Raw genomic sequence first — 15890 nt, forward strand, 5'->3', positions numbered from 1 at the left:
TTAATTTTATTAAAAGTATTATTACTTAAGGCTCTGGCTTCTTTCTCTGCAGTGAGTCTGAACGACCTTGGGGTGAGTGGGGCTTCCGCTGTGTCATTCTGGGTGACGTTCCTGCTCACCTTGCAGGAAATGGATGGCTCCTCTTGTCTGCTCCCCACAGCTTCCTGCTTGTGTCTCCAAATGCTCAATCCCCTCTTTTCTCCCCACTTACAGCCTTCTATTCCCTGGGGTGCCCTTAGACCTCCCTCCACCCTGCCCTGCCGAACAGGCCCAGTGACTTAGACCCTGCCTGGACAGCCAGCTCTGGACTCAGTGGAGAAGAGGCAGAGAGCTGAAAGCTCCACCCTCCCTGCCAGGTTCAATCCATCCCTACACATCGCACCCCCTCTTCTTGGAGGTCAGGACCTTCCACCTCCTGGGCTTAAAACCCCTTCCCCAGCACGCACACACCACACTGGCCATGACTCCCCCTTCTTTCCAACATCTCCCCTGCCTCCTTCCCCTCACCCCTGGCATTGGAGTGACCTCAGTTCTTGGCACCAGGGCCCTGGGCGCCAGATGGTACCCGCCGATGGTTTCCTTTGTCTCGCCTTCCAGATACCCCCTCTCCACCATGCTGTCCTCCCTCACCCACCTGCCCTGGAGGTTGGCAGAGGGAAAGGCGGACATCTCCCACCCCCTTGGCACTGTCCCCAGACCATAGGACTCCAGAGGCAGCTGGCCCTGGGGGGTAGTGGGTACAGTGAGAGGATGGAGGGAGGGGGGCTGGGAACGGGGACTCAGAGGAGGGGCTGCAGATGAAGGGGGGCATGGGGAGGCATTGATACAAAATACAGCTTTATTCGAAGACCCTAGTCTGTGAGGGGATGAATGATAATAAAGATATGTGGGGGTGGGGGTGGAGGTGGGGGGGTGTAAAGATCTTAGAGCTCAGAAGGACTGTGAACAGGGGAACTGGCCACTCTGTCATCCGGAACCACAGGGCAAGGAAAGCTCCCGGAGCTGGGGGTTGAGAGGTGCTGTTAACCAGAGAGCCGGTGGCACAGGGTCGGTGCTAGATGAGGTCAGAGGCTGATGCAACAGGCCCTCTTCTCACCAGGGCCCGGCTCCTGCCCAGGCTGGGCACTGCCCAGGGTGATGGCATTGGTCCGGCTGCTGTTCTGCCTCTGCTTGGACACCTTTGCAAAGATCTCTGAGGGCAGAGGACAGTGATGAGGTCGGACAAAGATGTAAAGCCCATCCTCCCCCGAACACACACCACGTGCCCCTTTCTAAACCCCAGGGGGGTTGCTGGAAGGAAGAAGAGTTTGGTACCTGGGTCCCTTCTAATTACTCAAGTGGAGAAAGGCTAAGACTCAGCTCCCTGGCAAGGGTGTCCTTCTGGTTCCTTCCCCAAGCACCAGCTGAGGAGGGTGGGGACATACTTGGGAGGCTCTGAGGAGGCTGGGGGTCCACAGAGACGCTGAGGAGTTAGCTGGGGTCGGGGAGGGCTGGGTGTCTGCGTTCTTAACACTGCCCACAGAGGTCTCAGGGTTGGGGTTGGGGTGCCAAATGGAGGCAGGGGCTCTAACCTTTGAGGACAGTCTCAAAGGCCAGCTCAACATTGGTGGAATCCAGGGCTGAGGTCTCCAGGAATAGCAGCCCATTGTTTTCTGGTAGGAAAGGAAGCACACTGTTAGTTGCAAAGGGCAAAGGCAATAATAATATTTACTTCATGTTTACTATGTACATATTTTTAAAATTGCTTTTTAGGGCTGCACATGTGGCCTATGGAGGTTCCCAGGCTGTGGGTCATATCAGAGCTGCAGCTGCGGGCCTACCCCACAGCCACAGCAACGCCACATCCGAGCCTCGTCTTCGACCACAGCTCATGGCAACGTTAGATCCTTAACTCACTGAGTGAGGCCAGGGATCAAACCCACATCCTCATGGACACTAGTCTGATTTGTAATCCACTGAGTCACAAACAGGAATGCCGTGTTTACTATCTACATTTGCTATGCACTGAATCCTTAGCATGTGTAGCTTATCTAAAACCTAAAACAGGAGTTCCCATTGTGGCTCAGCAGTAATGAACCTGACTAGGAACCATGAAGATGCGTGTTCAATCCCTGGCCTTGCTCAGTAGGTTAAGGATCCGGCATTGCCGCAAGGTCGCAGACATGGCTCAGATCCTGTGTTGCTGTGGCTGTGGGGTAGGCCAGCAGCTGCAGTTACGATTTGACTCCCTAGCTTGCGAACTTCCATATGCTGCAGGTGCGGCCCTAAAAAAATAAATAAAAATAAATAAGTAAATAAATAACCTGTGAGGTAGGTTTGACTACTTCCCTTTCTTTTTTTTTTTTTTTTTTTTGTCTTTTTTTCTAGGGCCGCACCCGCGGCATATGGAGGTTCCCAGGCTAGGGGTCTAATCAGAGCTGTAGCCGCTGGCCTACACCAGAGCCACAGCAATGTGGGATCTGAGCCGAGTCTGCAATCTACACCACAGCTCACGGCAACGCCGGATCCTTAACCCACGGAGCAAGGCCAGGGATTGAATGCACAACCTCATGGTTCCTAGTCGGATTCGTTAACCACTGAGCCCCAACGGGAACTCCATACTTCCCTTTCTTATCAAAGAGGAAACTGAAGCCCAGAAACAGAATGAATAAAGAACTTGCACTGGTGTCGCTGGCCAAGAGATGTGACGCTGGGCCTCTGGACTCCACAGCCTATACCCTTAACCTCTGTGTCTTGCTGTCTCTAAACCCCAGAAAACTCTTGGGGAAGGTGGCTGGAGATGGTCAAGGGGAGTCCACCTGCTATACTTGGCATCTCTGAGCATTGCAGTGTGGGCTGTCTTGAAACCAACTCTGAATAATTGCTCACAGGAGTTCCCTGGTGGCTCAGCTGATCTTTATCCGGTGTTGTCACGCCTGTGGCTCTGGTTATCACTGCGGTGCAGGTTGGATCCTTGGCCTGGGAACTTCCACATCCTTTGGGCATGGCCATAAAAAATAATAATAGGAGTTCCCGTCTTGGTGCAGCAGAAATGAATCCTACTAGGAACCATGAGGTTGCGGGTTGATTCCTGGTGTTGCTCAGTGGGTTAAGGATCTGGTATGGCTGTGAGCTGTGGTGTAGGTCACAGACGCAGCTCAGATCTGATGTGGCTATGGCTGTGGTATAGGCCAGTAGCCACAGCTCTGATTAGACCCCTAGCTTGGGAACCTCCATATGCCGCGGGTATGGCCCCTAAAAAAAGCCAAAAGCCAAAACAAATAAATAAATAAATAAATAAATAAATAATAATTGCCCATAAAGACAAGCTCAGGGCAAGCCGTGAGACATAATGAGGGACACAGGGTCACAGAGGGAGAGGGCTAGGAGATTCTGAGGAATAGATGATGGAGGCAGGGGACCCTGTGGAGGAAGTCTAGGCCAGGGCTCTAGGGAGAGACCAAGGGGTTGGGGAGGTGGGAGCTGGAATGGCACTGGCAGCAGTTGGAGGGGTCACACTGGGTCCTGGTGGGCTCTCACCAGCGAACATGCGGGCCTCGTCCGTAGGCACCTCCCGGGCCTGGCTGAGGTCACTCTTGTTACCCACGAGCATGACGACGATAGTGGCCTCAGCATGGTCATAGAGCTCCTTCAGCCAGCGCTCCACCACGGCATAGGTCTGGTGCTTGGTTAGGTCAAACACCAGTAGGGCCCCCACTGCACCACGATAGTACCTGGGTGGGGTAGTGGGGTGGACAGAGGTAAGGTCAGGGCCAGTGAGCCCAGGCTCAGAGCTGAGCCCTGAAGTCAAAAGTCAGAGATGGGGAAATATGAAGACTGAGTCCAGAGACGAGACCAAACCACACAGGAGAGCCCAAAGCTCTGGTGTCTGATGCTGGGTGCCCTTCAGGGATCCTGGCCGTGGCGCCTTTGAAGCCTCACCTCCCTTCTCCAAAACCATTGGCTCCCTCCTCCTTCCTGGCTCCTCCACTTCCTGAGGTCCTTGCTCAGGATTTAGCCTCTGCTATCTACCAGTGCATACTGGGTCACTGGTCAAGTCGGCCTCTTGATCGTCCTCATACAGCTCCTTGACCTACAGTGCCACCTTCTCTCTTATGGCCATCTTTCTAGGACTAGCTGAATGCCTCCTCAAATAGCAGTCCCTGGCTGAGGCATCCTTGCAAGCATCCAGTCTCACTCTTGGAATTAGATAGAGCTTCTGCAGGTGGGTGGTACCTACTTACTCCCATTTTGTTGATGAGTCAACTGAGGCTCGTAAGAGTCAGGTGACCAGTCCAAGAGTTATGAGTAGGTATAAACAAAGCCCCTGACTCCTGCTTCCTGCCCACTGGCAGGTGCTGTCGCCCACTACACACACACACACACACACACACACACACACACACACACACACACACACACACACACACACACCACCTTTGGCCTGACACTGTCTGGGAGACTCTCTGGATTGGTGTCAGGAGGCCTGAGTTCCTCAGTGTCCTCTGAGTCTTTGTAAAATGCAGCTCAGGGGTCCAGCCCTTCACCTTGTGGTTAGTGAAGGCTATCAAGTGCAAAGCACTGTGCAGAATGAAGGGGCGCCCCCGATCCCAGAAACTGCCCCCATCCTAGCTGCACCGATTTCACCTGCTTGAGACTCAAACTTCTATTTAAAGAGGGTTAATGGTAACACCTTATTCCTATGGTATTTTGAGAATTACATAAAATGCCCAATGTAAAGTGCCTTGTATCCAGGAAGGTACATAGCAAAGGCTTAAGGAAGTGGTGGCAATGACTCTTATTTTTAGTTCAAGCCGTCAGTATCACTACATCCCATCTCAGACTGTTCGTGGCTCACAGAACTTGTGTGTCCTTACCCAGGCCACGGCAGCCTGTGATCCCATCCAGGGAGCACCCTGCTGGGTGCCCTCGCCTCCTCCTCCTCCTCTCCTCCAGAGACGTGCCCTGACTTCCCCAGCACCCCCACACCCCAGCAGTTCCCCAGCCCCGGGCTCACGCCGAGGTGATGGCTCGGTATCGCTCCAGGCCAGCCGTGTCCCAGATCTGAGCCTTGACAGCGGCGGTGCCCAGCATGACCGTGCGGGTGGAAAACTCAACCCCGATGGTGGTGCGGCTGTCGTGGCTGAACTCATTGCGAGTGAATCGGGATAGCAGATTGGTCTTCCCCACGCCTGACTCGCCGATCAGCACCACTGAAGGAGTGGAGAGATAAAGACTGAGCTGGGAGGCCTGCACATTAGAAAAGGGGAGCTAAGCTCAGGAAACTGAAAAGGGGGCCAGGTCTCCTGGCAGAGACCAGTGTCTGCAATGCTACATAATGCATCGATCCCCCGGGGGAGAAGGGCTGAGAGTGTGAAACAGGCTGAGGGGCTTTAAGGGTTCTAGGCTTGAGAGTCAGAGGCAGCCCGCAAATCGGGTGATGGAGTGACATCTGTGGGCTGTTTGCCAGTATTGGGGTTCAGGGGTTGTGAGGTTACAGGGGAGGTAGGGGGGAGGGTATATATTTCTGGGTGAGGGGGTGTGAGGATGTGTCTCTCTGTGAGCTGGAAGGACGGGGGAAGGTTTGTGGTTTTTGTTTTTTTTTGTTTTTTGTTTTTTTTTTTTGTCTTTTTGCCTTTTCTAGGGCCGCTCCCGCGGCATATGGAGGTTCCCAGGCTAGGGGTCTAATCAGATCTGTAGCCACCAGCCTCCACCAGAGCCACAGCAACACGGAATCTGAGCCGTGTCTGCAACCTACACCACAGCTCACGGCAACGCCAGATCCTTAGCCCACTGAGCAAGGCCAGGGATCAAACCCACAACCTCATGGTTCCTAATCGGATTCGTTAACCACTGCTCCACGACGGGAACTCCTCTGGTCGGAATCTTTAACCACTGTGCCATGATGGGAACTCCAGGTTTGTGTATGTTTGCATGGGAAGCAGAGTTGTGAATAGATATGTGGGTGAGGAGGAAATTTGGCAGGTGACATGTCTGTGGGTGGGGGGAAAGGTTTGGAAGTATGTGTGTGAGATGTTAGGATCCAGATGACCCCACAAAGGGGCAGTCTTGCATGGTTAAGACCATGGGACTGGGGAGTTCATGCTGGGATGTAAGGGGATCGACAGTGTCTCTGCAGTGCCAGGACACAGGTTCGATCCCTGGCCCAGTACAGTGGGTTAAAGGATCTGGTGTTGCCGAAGCTGTGGTGTAGGTCGAAACTGCGGCTCAGAACTGATCTCTGGCCCAGAAACTCTGCTGCAGGGAGGCCAAAAATTTTTTTAAAAAAGAGTATAGGACTAGATTGGGAGTTCCCGTCGTGGCTCAGCTATGAATGAACACAGCTAGTATCTGTGAGGACTTGGGGTCCATCCCTGGCCCCGCTCAGTGGGTTAAGGATCCAGCCTTGCCATGAGCTATGATGTAGGTACCAGATGTGGCTCAGTTCCTACGTTGCTATGGCTGTAGGCTGGCAGCTACAGCTCAGATTTAACCTTTAGCCTGGGAAACTCCATGTGCCGTGGGAGTGGCCCCAAAAAGACAAAAAAAAAAAAAAAAAAGAGGTCAGGACTGGATTGTATAGCACAAGAAAATCTACTCAATACTCTGTGATGGTCTATATGGGAAAAGAATCTGAAAAAGAACAGTTATGTGCATGTGTTCAACTGAAACACTTTGCTGTATACCTGAAGCTAACACAACACTGTGAGTCAACTATACTCTGAAAAAATTAAAAAAAAAAAAAAATAGACCATGGGACTGGGTGTGGGACTAGCTGTGTGTGTCCTTCAGCAAGTTATGTATCCTCTCTGAACTTTTTATTATGAAAAAATGGGAATAATGATATTATCAATTTACAGATTTTCGCAAGAAGTAAATGAGATATTGCTCAGGATATAGTGAGTGTGCAAAATGGTTACTGTCATGATTGTCACTGATAGGCCAGTGCTTTTACCTTTAGGTTTTCAAGGACAAGGACCCATCAGAGGGGCCATGAAGAGCCTTTGGACTGGAGGACAGCGTCCAGGGCCCAGGCCTACCCACTGTGGGTGAGCTGGGGACTGGGGTTAAAATGTAGGGGCTGGTTTAAGCACAACTAACAATTGTAGTAGCCCCCCCCAGCCTGAGCATCCAGAGTCTGGAAAGGCAGGCTGGTGCCCCAGGACTCGGGGGCACCACATATTCTGGCCTCTGGTCCCCACTCCACCTCTGTCTAGCTATGCGACCCTGAACAAGTGGCTCTCTTTTTCTAGATCTGTTTCCCTATTTATAAAATCTATGAAGTCCCTCTCCAACTTTATTTATTTATTTATTTATTTTTGTCTTTTTCCCTTTTCTAGAGCCGCTCCTGCAGCATATAGAGGTTCCCAGGCTAGGGGTCTAATTGGAACTACAGGTGCCAACCTACACCAGAGCCACAGCAACACGGGATCCGAGCCGTGTCTGCAACCTACACCACAGCTCACGGCAACGCCGGATCCTTAAGCCACTGAGCAAGGCCAGGGATCGAACCCGCAACCTCGTGATTCCTAGTCAGTTTGTTAACCACTGAGCCATGACACAATTCCCTCTCTCCAACTTTAAGAATTCCTTCTTTATGGAGTTCTCCTGTGGTATAATGGGTTAAGGATCTGGCCTTGTCACTGCTGTGGCACGGGTTCAAATCCTGGCCTGGGAACGTCCACATGCTGCGTGTGCAGCTGAAAAAAAAAAAAAAAAAAGAGTAGAGTTCCCATTGTGGTTCAGCAGTAACGAACCCAACTAGTATCCATGAGGATGCTGGTTCGATCCCTGGCCTCACTCAGTGGGTTAAGGATCTGGCGTTGCTGAAAGTTCTGATGTGGTCAAAGATGTAGCTCGGATCTGGTGTTGCTATGGCTTTGGCTGTGGTATAGTCTGGCAGCTGCAGCTCTGATTCTATCCCTAGCTTGGGAACTTCCATATGCTGCAGGTGTGGCCCTAAAAAGACCAAAAAAAAAAAAAAAAAAAAAAAAAAGATTCCTTATTTGTTAGGGAAGGAAAGAGCTGGGAGTAATAGGGGTATATGTGGGTAAGAGGAGGTATGGACATGTGTGTGTGTGTGTGTGTGTGTGTGCGCGCGTGTGTGTGTGTGTTCCTACCACTCTCTCTCCCCCCTACTGGGGATCTCATCACCTCTCAGCCCTCCCAGTGGATGGGCTCTGAACTCAATCCTCAGGCCCCAGAAGGACTTGGGGAAAGAGCTTTGGAGTCAGATAGACTTGGGTTTGAGTATTGACTTTGTAACATTTTGAAAGCTACTTGCTCTTTGTCTCACCTCCTCTGTAAAATGGAGATACTAATGGTTAACATTTATTGAGTGCCTACAATGTGCCAGGCACTGTTCTAAAGGCTTTACACATACGAATCCATTTAATCCTCACAACAAAGTCACAAGGCAAGTACCATTATTAATATCACCCCATTTTTAAATGACTTGCGCAAGACAATCCAGCTAGTGTGGTAAACACGAGGTGTGGTGCCCAGATGAGGCTTCCACGAAGGACTTGCCCCCAGCTTGCCCCCAGCTGCAGGGAGTGCAGTCAGCACACAGCCTTCAGCCATTGGCTCCTTCGACATCTGTTTCTTTCCTTCTTTCTTTCTATTTTATTTTATTTTATTTATTTTATTTTATTTTTTGGTCTTTTTAAGGCTGAACCCATGGCACGTGGAGGTTCCCAGGCTAGGGGTCGAATTGGAGCGATGGCCACGGGCCTACGCCACAGCCACAGCAATGCCTCATCCAAGCTGTGTCTCTGACTTACACCACAGCTCATGGCAACACCAGATCCTTAACCCACTAAGCGAGGCCAGGGATCAAACCTACGTCCTCACAGATGCTAGTCAGATTCATTCCCACTGAGCCACAACAGGGAAGTCCAACATCTGTAGGGAGCAGCCTCACCTGAGGTCATGCCTTCCCCGGGCAGCCTGCACCCAATGCCCCAGCTCCCTGCCCTTGACCGAGGCTTTGTGATTCTGCCTTGCAGTGCAACTTCTCCCTCTGCCCAGTCCTGTGTCCTCCCTCTTCTTTTCACTGTTGTTGATCCACAGTAAATATCTTACACTCCAAACTTCTCAGCGCCTGCTTCTAGTGACCCCCCCTCTGCAATAATTAGTAAGTGGCTGGGCTGAGATCTGAACTTGGTCCCGCTCCTGACTTCAAAGTGTTTTCAAAATTTGGGGTTGTTGTGGTGATTAATGAACTAGTAGCTGGCACATGGCAAGAACTCAACAAACAGCGGTTACTAGTAGTATTACTGCCCCAGTCTACTGCTAACCCTTACCCTATCTCCCTTCCTGAGAAAGATGCCGGGAGTACAGGTTCACCGATCCCTGGTTGACGGAGAGTCCCAGCTCAGGTGAGGGTGGGGCTGGGGCTGGGGCTGAGGCTGGGAGAGGCAGTGGGGTGGGGTGGGGTGGCTGGACAGGGAATCGCAGCACTGCCAGTCCACCCTGCCCTGAAGGAGGTGTGGAGGTGGGGGGCGGGGAACACTAGACTGGCCAAACACAGGGAGGAGATAAAGGAGCAGGAAGGATACCTGCAGACGTCCAGGGACAGAAAGTTGAACCCAGTTCCTGGTATTTGGGCCCAAGGGGTGTGCCAAGGGACAGACAGACAAGGCCCTGGCACTAGGAGTCCTCCAGATTCCATTCCCTGTGCCCTCTTCCTTACATCTGTGTCTTCATCCAGCCCTGTGATGGGATCATTCTCTCCGATCTCTCCTTTCCTGTACACCTGCCCAGAAAGATGCATTTCTTCCCCTTCTTCTCTGGAGGGAATCCTCTCTGAAGTCTGACCTCCGTCTCTCGTGCTGCAGTAGCTGACTACTCCTAGGGATTTGGGCTTCTATTAGGATGTGGGCAGAGGGGCCTCAGTTGTCATTGGTAAGGAGTGATCAACTGTGTCATTACTGACAACAGTAGAGCATTCCTGCAGCTCCGGGCTTTTGTCCCAGTAAAAAGACCCTCCCCACTCCCTGTGGCTTTCTTTTTGACCTGAAGGAATGATGAGCCCTGGGAGGGGATCTTGCTAAGGGATTAAAAAACAGGAGGGGGGCCCTCTGGCTCTGCTGGTCTCTTTCTTTATGGACCCCAACTCACCCTTGAAGACAAAGTTATAATCTTCTTCACTTCTGTTCCCCATCTTGGCTCTGCATGGAGGGCACAAACGTCTTCAAGGGCAGAGGTGAGGGTCTATGCGTTGGCTCAGTGCCCTCAACCTTCAGCTCTCAAGAGACCTGGATCCGGCCTTCCTCTCATGGAGGGGAAAAATACGGTCAGCAGCCAGAAGGATCGATGGCTGACTTAAGGCCAGAGCCTAGGGAGGCTCAGCTCTGGCAGGTGGCGGTGCTGTAAGGAAGCTGAGAGGACGGAAGCTGAGAACAGGAAGAGTGAGCTGCTGGAGACCTGGGGCCCAGGTGGGTGGAGAGATAATGACGTCAGACAGGTTAGACAGGTTGGGTGTCTGCTCTCAGCCTGGCTCCTGCAAGCAGGTGAGCAGGGTTGAGGGAGTGACAATGGGGGCAGCTGGGAGAGACAGGACCTCCAGAGAGCCAGCTAAGGACAGAATGCACACTGCTAGGCTCCTGGGACCTGTGGCCCTAAGAGGGCCAGCTACTTGGGAGTGGAGAATAACCCCTCAGGGAGCAGAAAATGACTGGTCCTCCTGCTTTGCCTCAGAGGCTGTGGTGAGGAGTAACTGGGGACCGCAGACAAAGGGCAGTTGTGGGGAGGGGCTGGGGCCACCCTGCTGCAGCAGAGCTCTGGGAGTTGCATCTCTGATACAGCAACTCCTGCCCCTCCCTGACAGCCCAGGGCCTGGGATGGGCAGTTTCTCAGCCTAGGTGGAGCTGGAACTTCCAAACTACCTGCTTCCTGGGACAGGTCCCTTCCTACAGGGCTGAGAGCTCCCTGTTGAGCCTTGCTCTAAGGATGTTGGGTAGGGGGAGACCTGGGGCAGAAACTGCCAGATGGGATGAGGGGTCTGAGTGTAGGGACAAGACTTCTGGGCGCCTTCTACTCCCTCCCCACAACCTGCAGCTTCAGAGCAAAGACATCATGTCTGCAAACGTCTTCCTGATCTGGAGATTGTGTAGGCATGTGAATGGCTAGAGAAGAGGAAAGGGGCAGTTCCTGTAGGCAGCCAGAGGGGTTCCCCTCTCAACTCCAAGAGTAGAAAAGGTGACCCCGAGAGTTCCCTTTATGGCTCAGCAGTAACAAACCCGACTAGTATCCATGAGGATGCGTGTTTGATCCTTGGCCCCGCTCCATGGGTTAAGGATCAAGCCATTGCCATGAGCTGTGGTATAAGTTGCAGACACGGCTCGGAGCCCGCGTTGCTGTGGCTGTGATGTAGGCCGGCAGCTACAGCTCTGATTCGACCCCTAGACTGGGAACCTCCATATGCTGCGGGTGTGGCCCTAAAGAGCCAAAAAAAAAAAAAGGCGGACCCACCCTCTCAAGGTCCAGACTGAAGGACACTGAACTCCCAGCCCCCTTCTTCTCTTTGTCCAACATGACCCCCACCAGCCCCTTGTTCCTCTGAGCTCACTCTCAAGGTTTCGCCATGCAGGTGGGTAAGATTCTTCTCTGCATGGCAGGGGCCAGGTGAGGCCACACCACTGGAGAGGCCCAGGGAGCCGAGGCACCCCTGCCAAAACCATTTGGTGGTGGGAGGTCACGGTGAAGGAGCAAGTGGAGAGCCATCCTTGCAGAACGTGAGCAGCCGGGGAAGCAACCCCGCTACGCTCCAGCTCCTCTGATTCCCGCCATCCAAGAGAGCAGCCAAGACATAAGACAGGAGTTGAAGTTTATTCTTGGGAAAAACAAAGTCCCACCCTCCCCCCAAAGTCCAGGGGGAGGTTTCACCAGGGGGCCCTGCCCCTCCAAATGGTCATCTCTCTTTTCTGACCCCTGCTTCCACCCATGTCCATTACGATGCTGCTACTTGGGTGAGAGGCTCCTCCAGGTACTGCACCAAGGCCTGGGCCTGCGAGAAAGGGAGGAGAAATCAGTCCCACACAAGGCCTGCCACCAGAGGCACCTTAAATTCAGGTCTCCTCCTAATGCCGGGCCCCCGGCCCCCACCTGTGAGCCCATCCCAGACACGGACTGGGTGACATGAAGGTGGTGGGGAAAGGAGTGGACGCAGTGGTAGAGCATGAAGGCTGGACCCAGGGTTGTACAAAGATGGGCACATACACACCTTGGCCTTGAGCATTCCGAAGCCAACAGTCTCCTTGGCATACATGCACAGTAGAAGGTTGGCCACTCGAGTGATGGCTACACGGCCTTCCTGGTGGGGGTGATATCATGGGATGTGATGTGCTACTTGCATCCTTTACCCCCTCTTTCCCCAAGGGCTCCTCTTGAGAGAGACTGTATCTTCCTTCCATGTCTCAGGCACAGCAGGAGCTTCAGCTGGGGGGACTTTGGCCATAGCCTTGGACATGGAGTCCTGAGCCCATTCCAGCTTCAGCACAGCCACCTACTAACCAAGTTACCCTGGGAAACTCAATCTCCCAGAAGCTCAGTTTCTCCTCTTCTCAACTATCCCACTCTAGTTGATGAGGGTGCTAATAGACAGGAAGGGATTAACTGACCCTAGTTCAATTAAGAAGGCTGATCAGCTTTGAAAAGAAAAAAAAAAGAGAAATGAAGTACATCGCATACAGTAAGGAAAGTACTGTTTTAGGAAACTTTGATTTTAGTGGGATACTCTGACTTAAAATATATTTATTATGGCTGCACTGTGGTCAAAACACTTGAAAGCTATTGCCCTTAGATCACCAGTTCTAGGGCAGGCAACCTAGGAATCACTAGTTAGGAGTCATCAGTTGAACTGGCATCCTTGGTTAAGGGAGTAAGGAAGAGGCTGCTGACTGAGTTCCACTGGCAATTCTTTCTGGAAAGTTCACTCTTGGGGACTTTTCAGTTTGGCTCAGAAAACTTTCACTAAATATCCACTGTGTGCTTAGAACCAGATGCTGCATCTCCTGCCTCTCTGGCCTCATCTACTAACCTCTCCCATTCTCTCGCTACTCCAGCCACTTCAACCTTGTTGATTCTTGACCAGGCATCATTGTGCCTCTGCCTCAGGGCCTTTGTACTTACTGTTCTCTCTGTCAGAAATGTTCTTCGCCCAGACAGCCATATGGCTTGCCAGCTTCCTTTAGATCTATGATGACTTGTCCCCTTTGCAGTAATATTGTCCCTCTCTCACTTCCTTGCTTTTTCTCCACAGCATTTTCAATACCTAACATACTACTTTTTCTTTCTTTCTAGGGCCGCACCTGCAGCATACAGAAGTGCCTGGCCTAAGGATGGAATCAGAGTGGCAGCTGCTGGCCTACACCATAGACACAGCAGACATGGGAGCTGAGACGAATCTGAGACCTATGCTGCAGCTTGCAGCAATGCCGGATACTTAACCCACTGAGCCAGCCAGGGATCCACCTTCATCTCCATGGATACCAGTTTTTTGTTTTGTTTTGCTTCTTAGAGCCACGCCCGAAGCATAGGGAGGTTCCCAGCCTATGGATATAATCAGAGCTACAGCTGCCAGCCTATGCCACAGCCACAGCAATGCACCAGATCCAAGTTGAGTCTGCGACCTACACCACAGCTCATGGCAACGCTGGATCCTTAACCCACTGAGCAAGACCAGGGATTGAACCTGCAACCTCATGGTTCTTAGTAGGATTTTTTTCTGCTGCACCACAACGGGAACTCCTGGATACTAGTTCTTAATCCACTGAGCCATGACGGGAACTCCACATACTACTTTTTAAACTTATGTATGTATGTTACAAAACATATTTATGAACTGATTTTACAAACATACATATTTTACTTATTTTAAGGCATATATGAGACATTAGGGCTGCAGTTTTTGTTTGTCCTGTTTGCTATTTTTTTCCCAGGTCCTGAGAATACTGCAAGGACCTAAAAATTTGTTAACTGAACAGATATAAAGGTGAATGAGACAGGTTCTGTTCCCAAGAAATTCAGTCTAATGGCGCTTCCTCTTTCTGGACTTTATCTCCTTTTTCTGTAAACTGAAGGAACTGGACTAGGGTCTGGACACTTTGCCATGCTTCTGAGTCTGAGAATCTCAGATGACAACACTTTGTGTCTGCATATCACTCTACAGTTTACACCTACCCTTTCATTTGATCACAACAACCCTGTGTGCGTGATGTGGTGGTGGGGATTATTTTCACACTGGAGATGTGGTAAAAAAGCTTGTGACTTACCCAAGGTTCCACAAATGGCAAGTGGCTGGCTGAGACTAGAACCCAGCCAGACCTCGGGTCCAATACTCCTTCCTCATCACCACTTGATACATAGGGTCCTGCCTATTATAAATGCTGCTGCAGACCAACTCTTAGTAATCTTCCAGAAATCCTGTCCCTGGGCCCCAACCATCCAGGATGGGGTCCAGGGTGCCCCTTGGGGGTCCCCTTAGGGACAGAGGAAATGGCTCCCCTCTCCATACCATGCAGTCCATGAGGATGAATTTGAGATTGTCTTCGTTAAATGCTTGGTTCCCGTTCCGGTCGTAGGCCGCCCAGATGTTACTGGCGATGGCTGCAGTGACTCGGGCGTCCGTATCCCCGTAACCAGAGTAGGCCAACAGAGATCCCTCGTTATTCAGCAGCCTGGAAAAGCATCAGAACGGATATCAACGTGCTCAGGATGGGGAGTAAAATACCTGACTTTCCATCCCAACTCGCCCACCGGCGCTCCTAGAAAGCAAGGGTCTGGGTTGAGTGTGTCCTAGAACATGCCCCAAACACCCAGCACGTCAGTTTCTCTTTCAAGAGTGGCCCTCTCGCCGGTTCACCCAAAGGCTGCCCCCTCTGCCACCTCCTCCCTTCCCAGAGAGCCTTCCCCACCCCTCCCTCGGAGAGCCGCGCGCAGCCCCACTCCAGTGCTCGCCGCTCGGCCTCTCGGTCCGCACTCACAGGGTGCTCTGGACACCTCCAGTGTTAGCTTGGCTTAGCACCTGGGTCAAAGCCTTGGGACGCAGCATGCCTGTGGCTCCTAACCCTGGGCTTTCACAACCTGATCCCGGAGTTTCCTATAACTGGCCTCCGCCTGCCGCTTCCCGTAGTCCAGCTGCCCGGCTCCAGAACTCCTGGGAGTTGTAGTTTCCTGGCCTGACTGTGCGGTTCTGACTCAACCCCGCCTCACCGCGGGGGGCGCTGGGAATTGTAGTTCCTCGAAGCTTCGCGAGGCACCCTGGGAACTACAGTTCGCCTTTCCAGTGAGACCACGCGGTTATGGGGGAAAAGAGCGGGAGTAAAAGGATAGTGGCAGTACTGGAAGGACATTTAACCCTCTCGGGCAGAGGAGTCATATCTGCTTGACAATCCACGATTCAGTAATTAAAAGAAAACAAAATTCCTATACTTGTCAGGCATACCTTGGGTTACTTCTCAAAGCAATTTTCTACATTATGCATAATTCTGTGAGATGAGGAGATAGATGCTATTGAGGAAATAGGCTCAGAAAGGCCATGCAGGCAAAAATCCAGGTCTCTGGAACTGTACTGAATAGACTTCTTGGAGGCCGCTACCCTCAGGGGAATTAAGTCAATCCTACAGAAGAGGTTTTAGGTAGATATCCAGAAGTGGAAAATTCAGCCTCCAAGTCGGGAGAAGCCTCAGGCCTGGAAAGGATTTGGGCTTTCCAAGAAAGACCAGTTATCATAGGGAACGGAGATAAAGCGGCGACACAGAAAGTCCTTTGTCCCGGAGAAAGAGTTAGTCGCGGAGGGGGCGGGTAGCTTTGGGCCCGGGGGCGGGGGGTTGGCACCTCAGCGCGACTCGGACCGGCTACCACGGGCGGTGGTCTCTCCCGGAGAGTTTGCTTCCCGCCCCTGTCCG

At 52.0% G+C, this 15890-nt stretch overlaps 2 protein-coding genes across 2 annotated transcripts; both read right to left on the minus strand.

Annotated features, from left to right (window-relative positions):
- RAB25 (RAB25, member RAS oncogene family) lies at nucleotides 817-10423 on the minus strand. The gene is made up of 5 exons (XM_001928357.5): nucleotides 10102-10423; nucleotides 4997-5192; nucleotides 3520-3713; nucleotides 1572-1652; nucleotides 817-1192 (listed from the first exon to the last, which is right to left on the minus strand). The coding sequence occupies exons 1-5, from the start codon at nucleotides 10142-10144 to the stop codon at nucleotides 1065-1067; spliced, it is 642 nt and encodes a 213-aa protein (XP_001928392.1). The 5' UTR covers nucleotides 10145-10423; the 3' UTR covers nucleotides 817-1064.
- Nucleotides 11793-15242, minus strand: LAMTOR2 (late endosomal/lysosomal adaptor, MAPK and MTOR activator 2). Its single transcript, NM_001243627.1, has 4 exons — nucleotides 14967-15242; nucleotides 14498-14660; nucleotides 12206-12295; nucleotides 11793-11989 (listed from the first exon to the last, which is right to left on the minus strand). Exons 1-4 carry the CDS (start codon nucleotides 15032-15034, stop codon nucleotides 11933-11935), a joined length of 378 nt encoding a protein of 125 aa, NP_001230556.1. The 5' UTR covers nucleotides 15035-15242; the 3' UTR covers nucleotides 11793-11932.

This window comes from Sus scrofa, chromosome 4, assembly GCF_000003025.6.
Source record: "Sus scrofa isolate TJ Tabasco breed Duroc chromosome 4, Sscrofa11.1, whole genome shotgun sequence".
Lineage (NCBI taxonomy): Eukaryota > Metazoa > Chordata > Mammalia > Artiodactyla > Suidae > Sus > Sus scrofa.

Coding starts and splice junctions, on each gene's coding strand:
- RAB25 (XM_001928357.5), bottom strand. CDS start 10,144: ATGGGGAACAGAAGTGAAGAAGATTATAACTTTGTCTTCAAGG. Junction 5,193..10,101: donor TTATAACTTTGTCTTCAAGG/GTGAGTTGGGGT, acceptor CCACTCCTTCAG/TGGTGCTGATCGGCGAGTCA. Junction 1,193..1,571: donor CTTTGAGACTGTCCTCAAAG/GTTAGAGCCCCT, acceptor CTCTGCCCTCAG/AGATCTTTGCAAAGGTGTCC.
- LAMTOR2 (NM_001243627.1), bottom strand. CDS start 15,034: ATGCTGCGTCCCAAGGCTTTGACCCAGGTGCTAAGCCAAGCTAACACT. Junction 12,296..14,497: donor TCATCCTCATGGACTGCATG/GTATGGAGAGGG, acceptor CACCCCCACCAG/GAAGGCCGTGTAGCCATCAC. Junction 11,990..12,205: donor TCGGAATGCTCAAGGCCAAG/GTGTGTATGTGC, acceptor CCTTTCTCGCAG/GCCCAGGCCTTGGTGCAGTA.